The sequence below is a fragment of the Vanellus vanellus genome (assembly GCF_965231255.1).
Source record: "Vanellus vanellus genome assembly, contig: HAP1_SCAFFOLD_49, whole genome shotgun sequence".
In the NCBI taxonomy this organism is placed as follows: Eukaryota; Metazoa; Chordata; class Aves; order Charadriiformes; family Charadriidae; genus Vanellus; species Vanellus vanellus.
The window spans coordinates 948898-970886 of NW_028126699.1; the positions used below are offsets into that span (position 1 = coordinate 948898).

The 21989-nt window shown below is 52.2% G+C and overlaps 1 protein-coding gene across 1 annotated transcript in view; it reads right to left on the reverse strand.

The window, feature by feature from the left end:
- Nucleotides 1-1192: 1192 nt before the first annotated feature.
- LOC309685830 (electroneutral sodium bicarbonate exchanger 1-like) overlaps nucleotides 1193-21989 on the reverse strand; it is a gene marked incomplete at both ends in the record, with an annotated part of 40469 nt that continues 19672 nt past the window's right edge. Inside the window, 22 exons of the mRNA XM_082501536.1 lie at nucleotides 1193-1294; nucleotides 1710-1844; nucleotides 1946-2119; nucleotides 3384-3452; nucleotides 4246-4497; nucleotides 5086-5247; nucleotides 5601-5714; nucleotides 6417-6578; nucleotides 7471-7576; nucleotides 7679-7924; nucleotides 8808-8941; nucleotides 9076-9250; nucleotides 9739-9830; nucleotides 9995-10141; nucleotides 10579-10666; nucleotides 11040-11197; nucleotides 11330-11439; nucleotides 11586-11774; nucleotides 12724-12884; nucleotides 13076-13211; nucleotides 13615-13758; nucleotides 14468-14549. Coding sequence (XP_082357662.1) covers nucleotides 1193-1294; nucleotides 1710-1844; nucleotides 1946-2119; nucleotides 3384-3452; nucleotides 4246-4497; nucleotides 5086-5247; nucleotides 5601-5714; nucleotides 6417-6578; nucleotides 7471-7576; nucleotides 7679-7924; nucleotides 8808-8941; nucleotides 9076-9250; nucleotides 9739-9830; nucleotides 9995-10141; nucleotides 10579-10666; nucleotides 11040-11197; nucleotides 11330-11439; nucleotides 11586-11774; nucleotides 12724-12884; nucleotides 13076-13211; nucleotides 13615-13758; nucleotides 14468-14549 — 3138 coding nt within the window. The remainder of the gene's footprint in view (nucleotides 1295-1709; nucleotides 1845-1945; nucleotides 2120-3383; nucleotides 3453-4245; nucleotides 4498-5085; nucleotides 5248-5600; nucleotides 5715-6416; nucleotides 6579-7470; nucleotides 7577-7678; nucleotides 7925-8807; nucleotides 8942-9075; nucleotides 9251-9738; nucleotides 9831-9994; nucleotides 10142-10578; nucleotides 10667-11039; nucleotides 11198-11329; nucleotides 11440-11585; nucleotides 11775-12723; nucleotides 12885-13075; nucleotides 13212-13614; nucleotides 13759-14467; nucleotides 14550-21989) is intronic.

The following is a 21989-nucleotide window of genomic DNA, read 5'->3' on the forward strand; positions in this document are numbered from 1 at the left end:
TTATTTTTGGGGAATAAAAAAAAAAAAGAAACAGAAGAGGAGGAGTGAGATATTAAAAAAATAGCACTGAACGATGAAGCGGCAGCAGTCCCTCTACCGCTACAAAGCGGCAACAACCCACACATGAACACGCGGAGGCGGAACACCACCGAACTCCCACTGACTGTCATGTGCACCTCAGTTTGCTGCTCTGGAGAGAGGGAATGCCTGAAGCACACCAAGGACAGCTGAAACCATCGCCGTGGCTTAAAGGGGAATCCGCCAACTGGAAAACAAAATAAAAGCGGTTTCTGCCCATGTCTGCGTGGGCACATCCCCGAGTCACGTTCTCACGCCTCTCCTTCAAAGTCAAGATTCCTAAACATGAAAACTGGAGTTGGGGGGAGGGAGGAGAGAGAAAAGGAGGGAGAGCGTCATCAGTGGGGCTGTTGCCCCGCTCGTGGGACGGCGCCAGCAGAGAGGAGCTGGTTCGCGTGCCGCAGCCCTCGCCGCTTGCTCGGCATTGCCGGCAAAAAAAAAAAAAGCCGTAGGCACGTGCCACCGCTTGCAAAGGAGCACGGCCACGTTCCCACACGATCCTTTACCTCTTTCCTCCCCAGATTCAGACTGTTTCCGTGCTCATAGTGAGAGCCTTCCACACGGGTGTTTTTGATATCTCATCCGAGATATTAATCTCCGAAGGATCAGTCCTGCAATAAATATTTGAGACGGCAATCCGTGACTGCGGGAACTGACGCCACCCAGCGCATCAGCACCAGCAAGAGGAACGGGGGGGAGGAGAACCAAAGCTGCGCATAAGCACAGCGGGTTGGGTGGGAGGAGGAGGTTTGGAAGGCGAGCCGGAGAGCCGCAGAGCTACAGCTCTGTGCAAAGGCTCTGCACAGAATCCCAGACTGGTCAGGGCTGGAAGGGCCCTCTGGAGCTCACCCAGTCCCACCCCCGCCAGAGCAGGGGCACCTACAGCAGTGGCACAGGACACCTCCAGGCGGGTTTGGAATGGCTCCCGAGTGGGAGACTCCCCCACCTCTCTGGGCAGCTGTGCCAGCGCTCTGCCGCCCGCCCTGCCCATAAATTTGCTCTTCCCACCAAGCTGAGTGCATGGCGCTGGGATGCTCAGCAAAGAAACATGGAGAAAATTCTGCCAACCCACTTCAGGCTAATCTTGCCGGGGGTCCTGCTGCTTGGTGGGGCTTTACCTGTCGCTGCTTGGCTTTGGGATATCCGCGCTGCTGGTCTTGCCCACCTGCAGCCGAACGGAGTTTGCAGCAGCAGCTTCCATCATCTCCTGGGACTCCTGACATAAAAAGGGACAAATCAAAGTTGTCTGTCTATGATCGAAGTGGAGATAAACTAAACACCCAGCAAAACCCAGGTGCTGCCCTCTCCTTCTGACCTTCTGTTAGCGCAGCCGGGGAAAGACCTTTCACTCCAAACATTTTGGGGGGGGTTAAAACCACCCTTATGAGCAAATCTTTCCATCATAATTATAATGTTTATTATAAATGGCACCTTTAAAAATTATACCGCTATTCAAGTGTTAAGCTCACTGCTAATTTAAAAACAAGGTTATGATGCGGGATCCAGGCTGTCAGGATCTCTTTCTATTGAGTTCGGATCTTCCCCCAACATTTCAAGAGAAGCTGTGACGGAAAGAGGCAATCTCAGAGCCCGAGGGAGACATCCAGCCCCGAGCACCCAGCAAGCATCACCTCTTCTTCTTTGGCTTCATTTTTGGCATTGGCCAACTTCTTCCTGCTTTCTGGCATAAGGTCATCCAAAAAGCTGAGCTCCCGCTTTGAGAAGCAGAAGTCCATCACTTTCCGGACAAACACGAGAGCCAAAACCTTCACAAAATAAGAAGGAAGAGGGGGTTGAGGTGTGAGATGATGCTACATTTCACTCCGACGCTGCAAACGTCCCACTGCCGAGCGGCACCGGCTCTTACCATCATGGGAAAGATGATGGCAGCACGGGACACCTTGATGGCCCAGAGCAGGACAAGGCAGATGAGCTGGATCAAGGTGAAGAAATGCACCTTCCGCAAGGGAACGTGCCGCAGGTAGATGAAATCCGGCTGGTGTTTTGCCGGCATCCAAAAGAGCTTCAAGCGATCGAAGAACTGCAAAATAAAAGCGGAAAAGTTACCCCTTGGGGCTGCGGAAAGTTTCCGGCCCTGTTGGGACGTGGAAGGAGTTTTCAGGATCTCGCGTGCAGTGAGAAATCCTGGATCCCACTTTGTTCCTCCCGGGAGCAGCACCCGTTTTCCCTTTGCTCCATCTATAAACCAGTGTGTCCATGAGAGCTGCCCACCAAATTGCAATTATTCCACATTCTTCTATTATAGAATCACAGAAGGGTTTAGGTTGGAAGGGACCTCGAAGACCAGCCAGTCCCACCCCCTGCCCTGGGCAGGGACACCTCCCACCAGCCCAGGTTGCTCCAAGCCCCGTCCAACCTGGCCTTGAACACCTCCAGGGATGGGGCAGCCACAGATTCTCAGGGCAACCTGCACTGGTGCCTCACCACCCTCACAGGGAAAAATTTCTCCCTGATATCTCATCTCAATCTGCCCTCTGTCAGTGTCAAACCATCCCCCCTCGTCCCATCGCTCCCCTCCCTCATCCAGAGTCCCTCCCCAACTCTCCTGGAGCCCCTTTAGGCACTGGACTCCCCAGAGACTTCTCTTCTCCAGACTGAACGCCCCCAACTCTCCCAGCCTGTCCTCCCATCAGAGGGGCTCCAGCCCTCGCAGCAGCTCCGGGGCCTCCTCTGGCCCCGCTCCACCAGGTCCATGTCTCTCCTGTGCTGCAGCCCCCGAGCTGGAGGCAGCACTGCAGGGGGTCTCCCCAGAGCAGAGCACAGCAGAGGGCACAATCCCCCCCTCGCCCTGCCGGCCACACTGCTGATGCAGCCCAGGATGCGGTCGGCCTTCTGGGCTGTGATCGTGCATTGCCGGCTCATGGTGAGCTTCTCATCAGTCCATACCCCCAGGTCCTCCTCAGACCATCTCACCCCCCCTCCCTGTTCTTCTATAAAAATATATTTTTAATATATTCTATTCTTCTGTTTGTTATTTGGCATTTCTCAGCCCACTGAATCCCCCAGCGAGGATTCCCACCGGCAGTAGAAATCGCCTTCGCTTTGCACTGAATTCCCCCATTTTCACCACACCAAACAGTGCCCTGTCCCAAACCATGACGCAGAGCGCGCTGAACTTGCCTGGTCCTCCCGCCCTACGTACCTCCTGTGCCCCCGCCAATCTTTTCCTTATACAAAATACTTTCACTGCCTGCTTTTGGGGAGGTTTTCTCCCACACCACTGCTTTTTTCCTGCGTCTCTGGAGATGACACAGCAGGGAGCTGCACGCTGTAAGAGTCCGTACCTGAATCCCTCTGAGCGACGACACGCCCATGTAGAGAAAGACACCGTAAAGCACAGGCATGGGTATAAACTGGGAAATTAAAAAAAAGAATGCAATAATTTATTTTTTTAAATGCATTTCCAGTATTACTGCTCTCTTCTAGAGGCACTGCCTAAAATTGCCTAAAGCTTTCCAGTTTCCACAGGGTTAGAGATGTTTCAGCTCTCAACACGTAGAGGTTTTGTGTGTGTGAGTGAGTGAGTGAGTGAATGCTCTGCTTTAGGCAGAGCATTTAGTTACGTTTCATTAGAATAATCCTGTTTTCCTGAAAGGTTGGAGGAAAATAGGTCATTTCACCCATGAAACTGTACGCCACGTTCTGTGACGGCTGAAGAACATTTCTACACATTTTTGTGGCAACATGCAAAAGCGAAGTGCCTCCTTTTAGCCTAGAGCTGCAGTGACTTTGTGGGAGGAACACACAAGGAAGCCCACGGGGATGATTTTGGTGTGTTTAGCTACTGGGAAAGGCTGTTGGGAGGCATTTGGGGGAGCCAATTGCATCCCATAAGGTGCTGCCTGCTTGAAAGAGAGCAGTGTACTGGTCTGAATCCGCTTCGTCGTAACCCATAAACACAGGTGGGCCTGAGAGACACCTGGGAATTAAAGCAGTTGTCCTGCTCGCTTGCCTCGAGGACACCAAACTGGGGTGTGAAGGGCTGGAAAGCGTAACTGAGGCTGGTTCCCACCGTGGGCCAAGCCTCAAGGTTTGGGATCGCCTCCTCCTCTGCTCCACACCTACTCAGGCCTGGAGGGAGGGGATGGTTTTTGTCAAACCTCCAAAAAGCTCACGCTTGTTGGGCGTTTTGCATTTTCCTCTTACCTTTAACACCGAAGTGAAGAAGACAGAGCAGCCCATGAGCACAAAGATCATCAAGCCGGTGACTCTCTGCTCTCGTATCCCCAGAAACTTGGGTTGTTCTCCTGGAGCTGAGCAGCCAGACTCCACTTTGAGGCTATTGACGTGGGTGATGGACAGGACAGTCGCAGCCACAAACCAGGGCAGCCCCATCACGGAGCACACCCCGAGCATCACGGCCACCATGAAAAGGTCCAGGTGGTACCCGCATCCTTTCTGTGGGCAGCAAAACAAGGAACAGAGCATCCCACAGCACAAGAGCGAGGACAACGTCGCGACTCAGACTCAAACCCTACTTGGGCGCAAGTCACCCTCTTGAAAATTTAAGAGAAGAATTGGCAAAAATAAGGATGGATATGGTCTTTGCGCAAGCACCTTTCGTGAAAATCTGGCAGGGGTTCAGACCAAGTGGATTTGGGAGGTTTGTGCAATAGCTACTTCTCAAACAAACAAAAAGACTATTTTCATTCATAAAGAAATTTCTACTGCTTGCAAGCAAGATGTGACCCCGAGTTATCCCTGGCAGTGCGTCAAAACAGTTCGTTCCCCCAGCTCCTGCTGGCGTTTTGAAACACAAATACGCTTCTATAGTGCTCGAAAATTAATTTGCTCCTCCAAAAGATTGCTCATCTGAACTGCCCTCGTTTGCTCCCTGTGACATCACTAATCCAGCAGAGCATCCTGCCACACAGCCTGACATTGTCCCAAACCAACGCCTTCACAAAGCACTTGGCATAGGAGCTTCTCCCCACACCTGCAGCCCAGAGTGGGGTGGGGATGGGGTCAGCTCTCGCAGCCCCTTACCTTCAGCTTGTGCTCCTTCCTGTTGACAATGACAGACGTGATCTGCTGGTCCATGAATATCAAGATGGTGCAGAGCAGAGCTGGGATGGGCGCGGCCAACACCGTCCACCAAGGGTTGGGCCCTATGGGGTTGACCAACCACCCGCGGTCGTCTCTGGTAGGCTGCAACAAAGCCAAAACACACATCAGGATCAACTCCCAGCCCAGCCACTTCACTGGCTTTGATTTTCCTCTCCATCGCTGTGCCGCCTCATCTCCTGGCCCTGCCTTCATGTCACCCTCTCCTACGGGGTTCAGCAGTGCCAGCGTCCTCATCGCAAGCACCTATACATACTTCTGTAGGTATCAAGTTTTGGGGCTGGCGTCTTCTTTCCAGAAGGAAACAATGCACTCGGAGGTGGAAGAGGAGATGGTAACACCACCAGCATCTCCAGACTCAGCCCTGTCCTGTCCCAGCATCACCTTGTGGCATCCCCAAGGGCTGAAAGCGGCTCCACACCAAAACACCCCATTACCTTGAACATGTGGGGGACGTGGAGCTTCGGTGACGGGATCCCAACCAGGAAGTCAATGAGCACCATGACGACGATGGTGAGGAAGACACCAAAGTCACTTACTGCAGACCGTACCTGGGGCAAGAAAGCAGAGCTGAAAGGGACAGCACAAACGGGGCCATACCGTGAGATGGAAAAGTTAAAGACATCAACAGCATTAAGGCTGGTTAACAAATTCCCACCACTCTGAGAAGATGCAGCCAAATCCCTCGGTTAGATGCTGTTGCTGTGTTTGTACCTGCGAGATCTGGTGTCAGGCAATAAAAAAAGTTTAATTAGGTGGAAAAGGGTGGTTTAAATTCAAACTTTAAAAAAAAGCCAATAAATATTAAAAAATAAGGAAACAGACGTCTGCCACTACAGCTGCACTCACAGCTACAATGGGAATAAGGCACTGAGGCATCATTTACTCCTCAAAAGGAAGAAACAGTGTCTTTTGTGTCTTTTTCTATGGCAGTTCCTCATTTGAATCAACTTTCCCCTTGGGCACACCAGGTGAAAAAAAACACAAACGAAAAAACAACAAACAACCAACTTTGGAAGACCGATTTCCCACTGCCTGGGCAAAAAACCGCTCCGGGGCAGGTCACGAGGCAGGTGGGAAATGCTACGATCGTTTTGCACTCCTGGAAATGAGTGAGGGACATCCAAGTTTGGCCTTCAAGGTCCAATATTTCCCAGTTTGACCAAGCGGTGGCAAACACTGCTTAGTGCTCCGGGAAAGCCATTTTGGGAAATGAGTGTGGAGACTGCTGCTGGCCACCGTCTTCTACCTACTCTGGTCGGGAAGTAGCGGCTGGTCTTAAACTTCTTCAATAAGCCCGACAGGACAAAGGTGGAGAAGAAGAGGATGCAGCACCAGAAGAGGACATCGGGCGTGTAGGGGCCATCGTGTCCACAGGCAGGTCCACGAAACTCTCCATGCAAATACCGACATTCCTGGGGAAACAGAGCATCAGGACACAAAGGTAGTGCACATGCGGCAAGGAAACCTCGGATAACTAGGGAGTTTGGAGGATCTTGCTCCAAGATCTGTGACCTCGGGACTGCTGCTGCCAGCGGAGATTTATATTTAACGATCAACAGCAGCTGAATAAGTGACACATGGAACTACACAGACAGCGGAGAGAGGAGATGTGATGGGACACTGTACCACAGACCTATGGCACATCCTCTGCTTGAACAGCAGGTAACCGTGGCTGAAGAAGACACCAGAGGGGAAGGAAACACTGGGAACTCTTGGGGAGAGTGAAAGAGGGAACGGGGAATGAGGGCTAAGACAACAGCGACAGGAAAGGAGAAGAGACAAATTGTCCCTTCCCAGGGGCGGGCTCACAGGACACGGCCAAGGGGGGTGAAGATGTCCATAAGAGCGTCCCACCCTGTGCCTGAGCTCTGATTCCAGCAACAATGGCCCAAGGGGCTGCTCAGACATGCAAGTTTATGCACGTACCTTCAGACAGCGCTGAGTAAGAAAGCAAGGCCTGGAGTTACTAGGAACCAATTAAGGAAGCTAATTATGGCCTTCAAGCATGAACTGAAGTCCTCCAACTTCTCCAATAACCAAAGCACCCACTGAACCTTGCTCCCAGACAGAACCGCTGTCCTGAGGATAACAGTTATTGCCCACCATGTCGGGGATGAGGTAGAGTCTCCTTCCCAGGCCCAAGGGGGTTAAACCCACACCTTAGACTGAAGTAATGACTTTTCAGAGCAGCACTGGCACAGTTGGAAGCCCATCATCACCTTAAGGGCTCTGAGCTTTGCACCAGGCCAGTGCCCCTGGAACCCGCGGCCGCAGCACGAGGAAGCAGTGACTCGGGGCACTTACAGTCACCGTGAGGTTCTCCCAGGTGATGCCAGACACATTGATCTTGTTGCTCTCCCAGAACTGCAGGGTTCCGTTGCTGGGATGGGTCGGTGCCTCACACTTACAGCTGGGAGGAGAGAAGCCATGACAGGGGTGAGGGGAAGGCGATGGAGGTGCAGCCCTGAGCTCCTGCCAAGGGGCAGTGGCGTTTTAGGAGGAAGAAACCCACTAGGAGATGGTGAGGAAGTCCAGCTTGCTGTGCGTGTGCACAGGGTAGGTCACTCGCAGGTGACTCAGCTTCTCCAGAGCCTCGTAGATGAAGATGATGCAGATGAGGGAGGCAAAGGCTTCTTCGGTGAAGCGGGTGATGTAGCACACCAAAGAGCTAGCATCAGTGGCCACCAGCACTATGCAGAAGAAGGCGGTCCACAGACCAATGCACGCCCGTAGAGAGAGATAAGAGAGCGCGTAGTCCCTGGGAAAGCAAAAGAAAACGCAGGGTGGAGAGGGCAGCAAGAGACTCCGAGCCGTGCCTTCCTTCGGGGAAAGTCGGCAGCAATTCAGGAGCGTGTCAAGGCTGCGGATGGTAAATGCAGTTTCCACGTCCTACGACAGACAGCCTCGGGGCTGCGGCACAGGGTGTGGGCCCGCAGGAGGAGAGGCTAATTAATCCTTATTTAACAATGACCTTGTGTTAATGCCTCGGAGGCTAATTGAGGTCAGGTCCCTGTTGTGGAAGGTGGTGTTCTCCCACATCACCCCGATGCCCTAACAGCGAAACCGGCTGGGTTTGCACCCAGTTACCTGCTGCCAGCAAGTTGGGGCTTCAGAATAAATTTAATTGCAATAAGGGGGTTAATCTCCCATCACAGTTGCCACAACAAAAAGACTGTCATGGAAAATATCCATTTTGCCTGAAAAGCTCCTGCTTTCTCAAAAATCATCAAAACATTGGACCAGAAAACTCTTTGGATATGTGGGTAAAATATATTTCCACTTCCAGCAAAAATCATGCAAAAAAGTGCCCGAGTTTGTACTGAGAGGAAAGCAAATCTTCCCTCATTCCCAAACCAGAGTCATTTGTCTCATCTTCCCTGTGCAGCCCATCTCGGGCATCCACATCCTTGTGGTTTCTCCTCCTGCTCTTTCACTTTAACCCTAAAAGCTCCGAACCACCCATCCATCCTTCAGAGACCGAGGGCTCCTGCACCGTCACATACTAAAGCAGCAGCGCATGATCTTCTGTGACACAGAAGACAACTTAAATCTACCAACTACCACTAAGAAAAACATCCTTTCTCCATCCCTGACTTCTTCCAAAGGCGCTCGCAGCACCTGGCCGCAGCAGCCAGCCTTACTTGCAGAACTTGTAGAGGATCTTCTCGAACACGAGGACGGGGCCGGTGCTGCCGAGGATGGTGAGAGGTTGGCCAGCAAAGAGGGAATACACCACGCCGGTCATGGATGCGCCCAGCAGCGACTCCATGGCACTCTGTCCGGGGAAGAGAGGCAGCAGCGAGTAATTAAGTCATTAGAGGGAAAAAAACAAGTGCAAATTCACTGCAGCAAGGACTTTTGCATGAGTGTTGTCCTCCCCTGTGCCACCCAACAGAGAGAGGTGCTCACTATGTGGCCGTTGGTCGCCTCCCCCAGCAGTCCCCCGAAGGTGATGATGGGGGACATGCAGGCACAGTAGAGGAAGAGAAAGGACGCCAGACACTGCAGGCTCAGACCATCCCGAAAGTCACTCCAGAACCAGGGGGCTTTTCGCTTCACATCCCGGATCAAACCTCCAAAGAGCCTGGAGGAAGGAAAAAAAAAAACCAAACCATTTTCGTGGAAGACAGCGTTAAGTTTTCTTGGCTGAGGAAGGACAATCGCAAGCACAGAGTAACTTCCATTGCTAAAAAGAAGTCTCCTTCTCCCATTTTAGCCCCAGTAGAAACTGAGGCATATGAAAAAACCCTCCAACAAAAAGAAAAGGAGACCAAACCTGAGAGCCCGTCCCCTCTTATTGCAACAGTCCCTCACTTTGAGAAGCAGCAGAGCTCTACCTGGAGGTACTTACACATCTGCTTCCACCCCAAAGCAAGAAAACCTGTGTGCAACCATGCTGCGGCTCAGCCCAGCTGCCCAAATCTCCCACCCGCCCAGCCCAGGGGACCAAGCTGGGAACCTGGAGCCCCTTCACTGACCCAGTTAACCCCAAAACTCTGCTAGAAGGGAGGTGTGCGCTCAGATTTTAGGGGCAAACAGAAAAACACCCCACCAAACTATTTCAGTTCACACCTTCCTGTCCGCTCCAGTTCAGGACCGCTGTGTTTCTCCGGCTTGCTGTGAGAAGCGCTGTTATCAAGACCTTCTGGCACCTTCCTTTTTTCCTGTTAAAATGGAAATAAGATAAAGATATGTCTTTGCAGCCACTGGCTTGTTTTGCTTTTTGGGCTGGGTACATGACCTGTGAATTTGGGCCCCTGAGCAGCACCCCCAGCCGTGCTGCCCTCCTGCCCGTCCCCATTGTGCCTCCTTCTGCCGCAGCACCCACCTGCGAAGGGACGTTTTTCGGGGGCTCAATTCGTATGGAGGGATCCCACTCTCCTGGCGGCAAAACCATGACCTGATCCAGAAACTCATCGATGCCAGCCACCAGGTCAGCCCGGTTCTTGGCTTTATAGGCAACGTCGTGGAAGACCTGCCGTAGGAGACAACCAGGTGAGAGGATGACCCATCTCGGATGTCCTAACCAGTGCAATAAGCTCTTGGCTAAATGCAAGGTCATTTCCCCCAAATCGCCTGTTGGAAGTGGCAGGAAATATTCCCCCCAAAGCAAAAATCTGTGCATCACAGTATTTGTAACCATCTCCACCAGGCTCCCGTCCCCCATGGCACACCACAGCCTTCTGCTTCAAGAGGAGAAGTTTCACTGGCCCTGGCAATGCCACCACTGGGGACAGCGTGCTGGGGACCCTGGGGAGAAGGATGAGGCGCGGGCTGCAGCCCAGGTGGGATTTTAGCCTCCTGCAGGCAGCTAAGAGGGACAGCAAACCCTCTTCCTCACTACTACAGAGACAGGGAGAGGTGAAGAAAGCCCAAAAAAATGACCCGGAGATATCTCTTATCTCGTCACACCTCATCCGTCATGATAGTAGCCATGGACCTGCCGATCTCGTGGTACTGATGGGCTTTTCCTCCTGGTCCAAGCAAAACAAACAGGAACCTAGGCAAGAAAACCAAAATGAGAGAGAAGAACATGGCCTCACTCAAAGGGCACCCAAGGAAATCCCTGGGAGCTCCCACCCCAGAGCGTGGCTCCAGGGGGGACGTGTAGGCTCACCGACTCCGGTGATGAATTTGAAACGCATCAAAACCAAATGCAAATTTGAGTTTGGGGCCAACTTTCATTAAAATTGGCCAATGGGTTTAAAAGCTCCAGCAGGGAAGGGAGAAATGAAAGCACGGAGATGTGGGTGGGAGAAACGTGCTTGCTCCCACTGGCCGTGTTCCCCTGGGACGCCCAACTGATGCGTGCAATTTGGTGGTTTGTTGTGGTGTTTTTTTTTAAATACAAACTTTGCGCTTCTCATTCAGACCTCGTTGGGATGGGAACTTCCGTCATGCCCGAGAGGAGGACAGCTGGGCTCAGGCGGACAAATGCCACGATGGGCTGGCGAAGGAAATCCAGCTCTCCTATGAGCACGTTGCACGCTTCAGCCCCGGTGGGAATTTTCTTCATGAAGCGCAGCTCAGCCTGGGCATGACAAAGGATTTTCAGGCCATTACCCCAAAAGCAAAGCGCACCGCACTCTGCAGAACACTCTGCAGCCAAGTTTGCAAGAGCAAATCTGGCCCTAAAGGTGTAAGAAAGCTATGAGTGTCTCACCTTGCTTAGGTCCATTGCATTGGTGTCACGGTTCACCCCATTTTTAGCTTCTGCAGTGGTGGGAGATGGGTGAGGAGTGAGTGTTTGGGTTGGAAGGAGAAAGAAAGACACTCAGAAAGAAAAGCAAGGAGCAATCGGGACACTTCTCCTTTGCCAGGAGAAGTCTAATGGGGCCAAAGCCCTGCAGAAACCTTCACCTGGTGCCAAAGCCTGGCAGAAACCCTCATCGGGTACCAAACCCTGCAGGAACCCTCACCTGGCTTGTCAAGGGGATGCAGGTCTAACTGCTTCTTGCTCATGTCAGGAAACGAGCAGACAATGGGGAGAAGGTTGCTTCTTTTCTTCTCGTTCTGATGGTGATGTTTCTTCAAAAGCACTTCTCGAACTTTCTCCCGCGTGCACTCATCAAACCCCGCGGACTGCTCTTGCTGGCCCAGGATCATATCTGGAGATGGCAACAGGAAACGAAGCCGTCAGAGCAGAAAGTCCCCAAGCCCCGACCCCTCAAGCCCCCGGCGAAGGCTGCGACACGCAGGATACCCTAACGCAGGCTCAGCCTTGCTTAGCAAGACGTTTTAACGCAGTTCAGCCTTTGCAGCAAAAGGAAGAATTCTCTTTTGCTAAAAGCCATCATCAAAGTGCTTATTCATCACTCCGCTCAGATAATTATTCCCCATCCTAGATAATGACATTTTTTTGCCCGATCTGGCGTTTCTAGACAGACTCTCTAGACTCGACACATTTCAACAAATTATAAGCAATCTCTAGCACAGACTTTCCCAGAGTTTCCTTTGCCCATCGACTGCAATTTGCCAAACACAGGGAGAAACGTGCTAATAACGGCTCCGATTTCTCCAGCTCTTGCAAGGGCTGAATGGAGACCTGCCAGTCAAAGATAATTTCTCCAAAGCCGCTTTTTCAATTAACTTCAATTATCTTCCCCACAGAAATATGCTGCTTGGTCACCTGCCAGATAAACTCTGCCTTTAAAGCTCTTAAATCCTGGATGTTAAGGCAATAGGAAAAAAACAAAACAAAGAATGGGAGGAAACAGCTTGTAGTAAGTAGCTTATTTAAGGAGGTTCAGCTCTTACGCAGACTCCGTGTTTCTGAGAGCAGCCTGCCAAGCCCTGACACTCCTTTCTGGCCAGAGAATATTCTCTAATCGCCTCTCTGACCCCACAAATTGCTTTCAAAAGGCTCCCATACTGGGAGAAAAAGCTGATGTGACTGTTGTACACCCAGTCTACATCCAAAAAGCAACCCACGATTTAAAAACACCGCGCGACTTCTGGAAAAGGATGTGCCATTGGGGCAGGGTTTGATACGGGAGTGAAGGGCACCGCGGCAAATTGAGCTCGGCCGTTCCCGGCGGGACGCAGCGTGCTCAGTACCTGCGATCTCTTCGATGCTGTTGGCACAAACGTCCAGCAGCACCATCCCGTTGCTGATGCAGCTCCGCAGCTCAAAGAGGCTGTGCAAGGACAGCGTGGCCACGTAGGGCTTGCTCCAGCGCTCGCCGCCATCTTCCACGTCCTCCTCAAACTTCAGCCACCTGCGGACATTGGGCACGATCAGCCCCGTTGCAAGAAAACAGCCTCAGCTCTGCAACCCCTTCGGTGCAGCTACGGGGCGGCAAGAGGAGAAGGCTCCGCGCATCGGCACCTGCAGCTGCAAAAGCTTCACGTCCCGGAGAGCGGAAGGCAGAGCCCATGGCCGCCACCGCAGCCGGTGGCAGGGATTTACCTTGCCGTTTCCTTCCACTCGGCATCTTCACCCGCCTTCAGGAAGATCTCATCCAGCTCAGTGAACAAGTGGTGGGGAACATGCTGCTCGTCCTCCTCGGTGCTGAGGATGAACTGCACCCGCTGGGATGGGGTGTCTGGGGGCAGAAGATAAATCCCGTTACCACACCTGCATTCGACCCGTCACGCTCACACACAAAGTGGCCATCGATCGGCACCAGTTCAGCCCTAAATATTGGGCTAGCCCCTCTCCCCCAGGTCTGGCCAGGCTTGCACAGAGCCATGGAGAAGCAGAAGCATCTATTGCACCTCTGCATAAGGACAGGCCACTTTCCTTCCCCACGTTTCCATTTTTAAAGGCAGGATCCCTCTACGGAAGACCAGCCTCAATCCATTATGCCTTCAACTGCCTCCCAAATAATGCCACTTTCCCTCAGAAGAACAGCAAACCACACAAATCAGCCACACAGACCTGCTTGCAGAGGACCCCGGCACCCACGCAGCCCCGAGAAGGCTCGTGAACACTGCGGCGGGACTTACAGTGGTAGCCCTGCTCCATTGGGGCACAGTCCTTCTCCCGTTCCTTCTTCCGATGCTTCTGGCGGTGGGGTCGGTGGTGCCGGTGGCGCCGGTGGCTTTGCCTCACCAGCGGCATCCGCACGCCCACGGACAGGGTGCGGTGGCCTGCGAAAAAAGCAGTGTTCGCATCACTCTCGATATTGCGGAGACGGTTGACGCCGCTGCCACGATTAAACCAGCGCATCCATCCCAGGAGGAAACACCAGCTTCTCTTCATTTTAGTTTCACTGCATCCCTGAATGTCAGAGACACCCTTTTTTCCAAGCCTGTTTTACTCTAACTTTGCAACAACAGAGCAACAACAAGCGATGGCTCCGGGTCACCTAAAAGTGCCCTGAAAATATCAACCCTTGTCTAAAATTCCAGCTTTGGCTGGACAACACTCAGACCTGCTCATTAAGCAGCGACAGAAGGTAATTATTTTTAAAATCTTTGTATGGCACAAGGCAACAAGAGGAGATCCAATCAGTCCTGTGATAATGAAGTCTGGAACAAAAAAAAAAGAAAATCACAGCCCTGTGTCTGCAGCCATCAAATTATTCTCCTGACCTCTCCAAGCCAAGAGCAGCCTCTGAGAAAATAAGCTGGGAACTACCAAGGTCTGTGGCCAACGCTCACACCGCAGATGCCATGGGGGCTTTTTCCCCTCTGTCTAAAAGCCATAATATTAAAACAATGTGAAAATAACTGTGCTTGTTTATTTAGAAGCACGCCACGTTTCGCTGCAGGTGATGCATACGCTGAGCACAGGACGCGGCAGGGACTTAGCGCGATGGAAAAACGCGTGGGGCTGGTGGCACCTCTCCCGACTCACCTTCCAGCTCCTCCTTCTCATAGTGAATAGTGACAGCGGTGCTCGTTCTTCCCTGGTCAATCACCGCCTCCTCGTCGTGTCTCTGTTTAGTGAGGAGAAGAAGGTACAAGTTGGGGCCGGGTGAGGAGAGCTCCCTTACGTCCTCCCAGTCATCACCCATCCCTGCGCCACGCGAGCCCAAGAGCATCACAACTCTGTGTGTCTCCTCCTCCAGGCACAGCCCTAAAAACGCAGACTTGGAGGTTTTTATTCCCATACCCAAATAAAACCACCTGTAATGTCACCTGTATTGTATATACCGTGAGTCTGGAAGGATTTACTAAAAGGGGAGACAGTTGAGTGTTTCAAACCAAAACCAAACCTCCTGCTTCGTTCTTGTGGTTCCTTTCGAAAAATTAAAATTAAAAAAGGGATTTCCAAACTGGGGGTGGAGTGGGGTGGGGTGGGGGAACCCAACTCCACACTTTTGAGCACAGCCAGTTTCATTCTCCAAACGTGATACCTGCAGGACTCACTAGATGGCACTTGGCCACAGGACATGGCCACCACCAACCTCCAAAGGCCCTCAAGAACCTGCAAGGGTGAAGCTTCGACTTCAGCCCAACCAGGCTCGGGCTTCTCTTGCTGCAAGCCTGCTTTCCACACAAAACTGCGTTTTTCTCCTCAAAAGAAAAGCCAAGGGCTGAGAGCTAATGCCCTCCTTGGCTGAAATACCACTGCCAGCGCTGCACAAAGAGCATCTGTGCCTTAAAAGCCAAAGGAGTACTACAGGAGTTCTCTTCTCCCCTTGCCCCCTGGGCTGGGGAAGGGCATCACCGGGATCACCACGCTCAAAGAAATAAAAACCCAGCCACGTCTCACACTCGAGTCGCAACTGCAACTTTCAAAGGGCCTCCAGGAAACCCTTCTCTTTAGAGAAGAGCAAAATACCGGAAACCTGCTTTTTATCCCCCAAATCCCTGCTTCGACTGAATGGCATCACCTGCTGCCGCGCAGCAGCGACACTTGGGAAGGTCACACCTCCTGCTCACCAGTTAATTTAATGAGCAAAAGGAACAAACGTTCCCATCTGGGAATGAGCTTTTTCTGGCCCCCGAGTACTAATTTCAAAGCTGACTTGTTGCGACCTCCCCGCCAGCTCCCGGCACTCGCCCGCGTCACCCGGCAGCCGGATTATGACACGCCTGTGGCTTTCCTGTCCTCTCTCCCACGCTGACCTCCGCCACCCTCCATCCCTTCTTAGCAATGCGTCTACTCCCCTCCAGATTTACCGGAAAAAAAACTCAAAAACCCAAACCCCATCCTCAGAAAAGGCACGGGACAAAAGGGGCTTAATCAAATCGCTTTAAATGGCAATTTTAGTAAAATCATTACTTAAATAAAACACCGATTTGAATTAAATTGCAATTTAAGTAAAATCGCCACCGAAGTAAAACCCCAATTTGAATTAAATCACTATTTAAATTAAATCGCAACTTAGATACAATCACAATTGAAATAAAATTGCAATTTAAATACAACAGCGAGCTTGAGTGTGTTACAGGGGTGTCAGAGTGGGAATAAACGGAGCGATTTGGGCATCACAGCTCCCCAAATCCCCCCCGAGCAACATGGGGAAAGTCTGCTTCTCTCTCAGAAACCATTTTGGCTCTGTGCTCCCACCCACGATGCTAAACCTGCCCCCGGCAGGGCACAAAGCATCGTCCCCCCGCATCCTTCCCTGCTCTGGCGACATGCCAGTGGGATTTTGGGAAGTCTCCCCCCCTTTTTGGGGGATGCGCAGACCCTCGGCACAGCCCTCCCACCTGTAACTCTTCCAGAAGTGTCATTTTGGGACCCTTGTCCTGCTTCATCCTCAAGTCGGTCACCGGTTTTGGGGGATAACTGAGCCTCCAGATCAATCAGAGGACCAAACCCTCCGACTGCAGCCCAGTGACTCCCAGTCTGCACCATCTCCAGCACATAAACAGCGACCGTTGCTGGGATCGGAATGTTCAGGGTGACCCCGGCAGTTATTTAAAGCCATACACCCCAATACTGATCCCGCTTGGAAAACTTAGCGGATGGGGAGAAACCTGCTCTGTTTTGAGGAAAAACTATCCAGAATAGAGAAAAGGGGTGGAAACGCTGCATCTCGGCAGGGCAAAAGGTTACACAGTGTTTGGGTGTATTTGAAAGCCCAAACTGCCAAAAGACCACGTGAGGCACAAACCATTGGGGAAATGCCCGTTATGGGGCAGCCCTGATTTTCATCAACATTTCCTGCATCAAATCAGGGTGTTTCAGGGAGGTCTCCCTTCGGCACAGCCTCCGTCCCTTCGCGGCTTCCATAAACCCTCGTTAGACAGACCAAGTCCTACGCCGTACGGAAATGGCCAGAGAAGCCCCATGTTTTACTCTCCTCGCTTCCGCCAGCTATCTCCAGCCCTACCTTATTTTCCAAGCGGAGCTAATCCCTCATTTCCAGCCTACAGATTCATTTGCTGTCATGAACTTCCTCCCCAGCGCTGCTCAGCACAAAGGTTGACGGCCCCGGCTCGCCCTGAAAGGTGACATGGGATGTAAAAGAACACAGCGAAGGAGGGTGACAACGAGGTCTAATCCGTTAAAATCCCATCGGGATCCAAGCTCAGATCTCTGCTGCTTTTTTATTATTTAGTATTAAAGCTTCAGGCGCAAAGACAGGAGAAAGAAGCCAAGTGGGTCCGTGGCAAGATGCTCCGAGCATCCCATCGCCCTTCCCCAGTTGTTGCAGCATCCCCGAAATCGCAGCAAACCTCGCACAGAGATGCCACCAAAGGAAACGGTGCCACTCAAAACCCTCTTTTTCCCGATTAAGCCACTCAAATGGACTCAGAAAGGTTATTTCATTGAGGAAATGGCTGGAGGATTTAAGGATTTAATAAGTCTATGGGATCTGTGGATGCGTGGGCTTGGGATGGGACGGAGCAGGACAGAGAGATGCCTCCAGAAAGCGAATTATCCCATCCCAGGATGGGTAACAGCACTCACAGACGTTTCGCCTTCCCTCTTTGTCCTTCGCCACCGCTGCCAGGCGCCTGGAAAACATCAAATCATCGAAACGGGGCTGGGAAAGGGGATGGCGAGCTCACTTTTGAGTTTCGGAGCAGAGGGTGTTGTTCCATCTCAAGAAAACTTCTCCAAATTATTATTTTGCTGCAGGGTTTTTTTTGTCCCAGCAGGAGAGAGAGGGACTTTTGACTGTCCTGCCTCAGTTTACCTGTCTCAGTGCAACTCTTCCAGTTAGAAAGAAAAATCTTTCCCTGGGGAAGCTTTGGTGTAATTGAGGATAAGGAAAAGCACAAAGCAGAGGTTCAGGTCCGGCTTTGAGTCCTCCCGGTGCCGGGGGAGGCCAAAAGCATCGCACGAGCAGGCAAACTTCCCACCTCGGCCCCCTCATCCCGTCACACACAAGCTGGACTGGCCACCAGCAGCAGGAGGGAGGATTAATGTAATTAATCTCGCACAAAGTGTAATTAAAAACACTGATCCCAGTGTTATAAGGGGATGAGGGGCCAAACTGGGGGAGCTGCTCTGGTGGCGGAGCAGGAGACCCCCCTCCTCGCCCCTCTCCATCTCCATCCTACCCAGACGAAACCACCGGTCCTGTGGCTCCCTCCTTTGCTATCGTGGGGGTCAGCACCATCCCCTGCGGGGACCCCTCCGGCTCCTGAGCCAGGATTTGGGCTGTGACAGGGACTGGACTCGGGAGAGGACACATCTCCAGAGCCCCAAAGTGGGGCTGTGAGGGGGGGGGACACACAGGTCACAGATGAGCATCACCAGGACGTGACCATCATCCCTTGCTGGCGGAGACGCAAATTCCTCTCAGTCTTTCACCCGAAAGACTACACGTCACTAAAGAAAGACCGAAAATCTACACGTCACTATCACCTAAGGGGGAAACACTATTAAATACAATACCTTATTCTCTGCTGTTCTTATCTTCTGGGTCTTTCTGGAGCGGGGGCGACCTCGTGGTGGTGGACCCTCCGCAGAGCTCAGGCGCTGCCGAAGGCGAGAGATGGTGGGTGGGGTTTTCTTAGTGGTGGAAAGGGACCTGGTCGCTGGGCTGCACCGGCAGTTGCGCAGTTGCCAACGGGAGGAGGTCACCCTCTGGGCTTCTGCCGGCTTCGCCGCCCTTTGAAGACGTCTCCAGGGCCTTCCGATCCTGCCGTGGGCGATGGTATTTCACATGCGCGTTCCTCCCGTTGACTGTCCCAAACACCCTGGAAGGGAAAAAACAAACGGGGATTTTTAACTCCTTTTTTAAGAAAAAAAAATTTGTTAGACGACGTTTCATTATTTCTAATTTTGTGAGTTTCTTGTGCGTTTTGCTGTGTGGTGCCACACAGTCTCTATCAGTACCCCCGTCTGGGTGGGACCTAGGTGGTTAAACACGGCAGATCATTGGGGATTAAAATAGGAGAATTAACATCACGATGGATTAAAATCGGGTCGGACTGAAACTCGAGTGGCTCTGTGTGGCACGAGCAATGTCGCTTGGCACGAGTGACTGCAGCGCGGGAGCCCTCGGGCCGCAAACCGCAAGAAGGAACTTCAGTGGAACCTTTCTCTCAGCCAAACAAAGGAGAAACGCTGGGATTCTCACCCAAGGAGATGAACTGCCCTGAGCCTGTAATGGAAGGAAAGGGCCTTCAAAGAGAGAGAGAGAAACCATTGTGGCTGCAGTCAGCGGGAGACGGAGGAGCCCCGAGTGCAGGGGAGACGGGAGGAGGATGGAACTGAGCAGGAACAATCCCGACAGGTTCGTTGCTCCAACAGGCGCAGAGGAAAAGCGGCTATTAAACAAATGGTGGTGACAACACGTGGCCATGTGCGGCATGGGACAGGTGCCCCAACACCTCAGGGAAGAGACCGTGAGGCCTTCAAAGGCACAGGAAAACACAGCGGTTTCAGCTAAAAGTCCAACAAAAGCAGCAGGTGGCGGCGGGACAGGGGGAATCCTCCAGCTGCCCTTAGTTCTGCTCCCCCCCAGACATCTCGGAGAGTTTCCATCTGTTTGAGCCCAAAGCAGTGAGTTTCAAGAAGAAAAAGCGAGCAGCTCACCTTCCACACTGCCCGCAGGGAAACCCAGCTGCATCGCCTGCGCCTCCAACCCCGCGCGGAGCGTCCCCGGGATGGCGGGAGGGACTGCCTGTGCCACGGGGCGTCTTTTCGCTGCTCTTCTGCTTCTTGGTGGGCCCAAGCCGGCGCCTCTTCTTTGGGCTGCAACCAGCCTGTAAACCAGACAGCTTGTGCTCATTTCTCCTGCTCCTCAGCAAGGGGGACAGCTAAAGCGAAAAACTGGCTGGAAACATCCCCAAACGGCCCAGGCAGTGAGGGGTTTATTTGTGTGCTGGGTGGAACGCGTTCTATCAGCCCCAGCCTGCCCCGCTGAGCTCCTCCAAATGCTAAAACAGCCAAAACAATGCTGAAATTCGACGGGGAGGATGGGGTGCAAAGACAGATGGTGAAAGAAAAACCATATTATTTCTACTGTCCTCAGCAGAACAGTAGAATTACAGAGAACTGAAGTGACATGCTTACCCAGTGGCTGCCATCAAAAAAAAACCCTAAATAATATGTATTTCTGTGAACCACATTTCTGCTTCCTGGCAAGGAACATTTTGGCAAGACCCACACAGAGGCGGATCACCGGCAGTTCCTGTGACGGAGCACTGGGACGTCATGAAACATCCCCGAAAATCATCAGAAGCAAGTTTAATGCGAAGGGGATCGTTTCCCAGAGCCCGAGACAATGCGTCCATGGGGCATCTCGCACCCACCCCCGGCAGTTCTCTTACCTTCTCTTCAGCCGCCTCCACCTCATCCGTGCCTCGCTGGAGCCTTTTGGCTGTCTGTCCTGGTCGGGTGGCGCCAAACCTGACGTGTTTTTTCCAGGTGTAGTAATATTCCACACACTGGGCCACGGTCTTCGTCTGAATCTGTCAGGAAAAAAACAGAAGCGATCGATGAGGGAAATACTGCAGGGAAACACTGAAGGCACAGACCCACAACAAATCTATCCAGTGCTCTTTGTCTGTCCCCCCCTCTGTCTGCAGTCCCCACAGCACAATGCACAGGTGAGATCAGGCCGAAAACGAGCCCCCTTCTTCTGAAAGGGCCGTAAAGAAGCCTTGGGAGGGCAGAACTGTACGTTATACGCCGATGGTCAGCGGAATGTGTCATTATTCTTTTAATATTTCCCATATTTTGTACCGGAGAGATTCAATTTCTTTGGTAATTACACATTAGGAAAATTATGTTTCGTACCGGTGTCTTTTTAGCATGAAGCTGCATCCCAAGGACAGGATTCCGACACGCCGTTCAAAAGATGACTTTTCTGGGTTAAAACTCCCCTCCACACTAACAACCCGCAACCCGCCTTGGTCTAACGGCTTTACCTTCTTCTGGATCAGGTGGAAATTCTTCTTATGCACATAAAAAGCCTCTTTAAACAACTGCTCCTCCAAGGGCGTCCAAGTGTCTGAGCCTGGGAAGAAACAGCCACGTGCAAATGATTAGACCACTCGCAGCCTACCTGAAATCCGCACAAGTTATTCATCACACATCCACATCTCTCCTCCTGTGGAAAGTGATTAGCCAATGCCGCAGGGAGTTCGTTAGCACGAGCAGTTATGGCTGCCAGCAGAGCTGCCGTGAAGCCGGCGTGTGAAAGGAGAAGCGTACAGCAGCGTGGGGCATCACTGTACAGGACAGCAGTGGGCTGGAATACAGGGACAAGGCACTCCCCATGCCAAAAGACCCCCGGAACAGATTAAAACAACTATTTTCCCTGCCCCGAAGAACATGAACCGTTGCTCGCACGTTTTTAAAAATCACTTCTTTCAATCAGAACAAAGGGAACGGCAGTACCCGCTCGCATTCCTGGAGAAGCAACAAGCTCTGCTTCCGCTTTACCTGCGTAATGATAATCAGCCAGGGGATGGGATTCAGGTCGCTGGGGTGCCCCAGACTGCAACATCTCCAGACCCTCCTGCAGGAGTTCAGAGAACAAGACTTAGATTCCCCCTCAGGAGGGACCTCAACTCTTCAGCCCACTGTAGGAAGATGGTGCTCAGTCGATGCTCAGCAACAGCGCGTCGGGGTCACCTCCGCCCACGGCAGTCGATGGGAATATTTCCTCAATCCACACTGATGTGTTTTAAGAAACCAGAACCCGCGCAGATCTCCGGGGACCAAGCTGTGGCACCCCAACGGCCACTGCTTGCTGCTGGAGTCCTTCTGGGCTCGTCCCCGCTGCAGGCAGAGCTGCCTGCAGGAGTAGGAGGACTTCTATTCTCCAAATTGTCAGAATTGACAAGAGACAGAACAAGCTCTTATTGATACACAGGGTCTGTCATCCCACAAGACCTTAATGCAGACGGCGGCCAACAGGCAGCACGCAAGAACTCTGCCCCTTTAGCAAAGGGATTTGAGCCTGCGGAACAGAAAACTCAGGAGCGACTCCCAGCTCACCCCAGTAATTAAGTCTGTC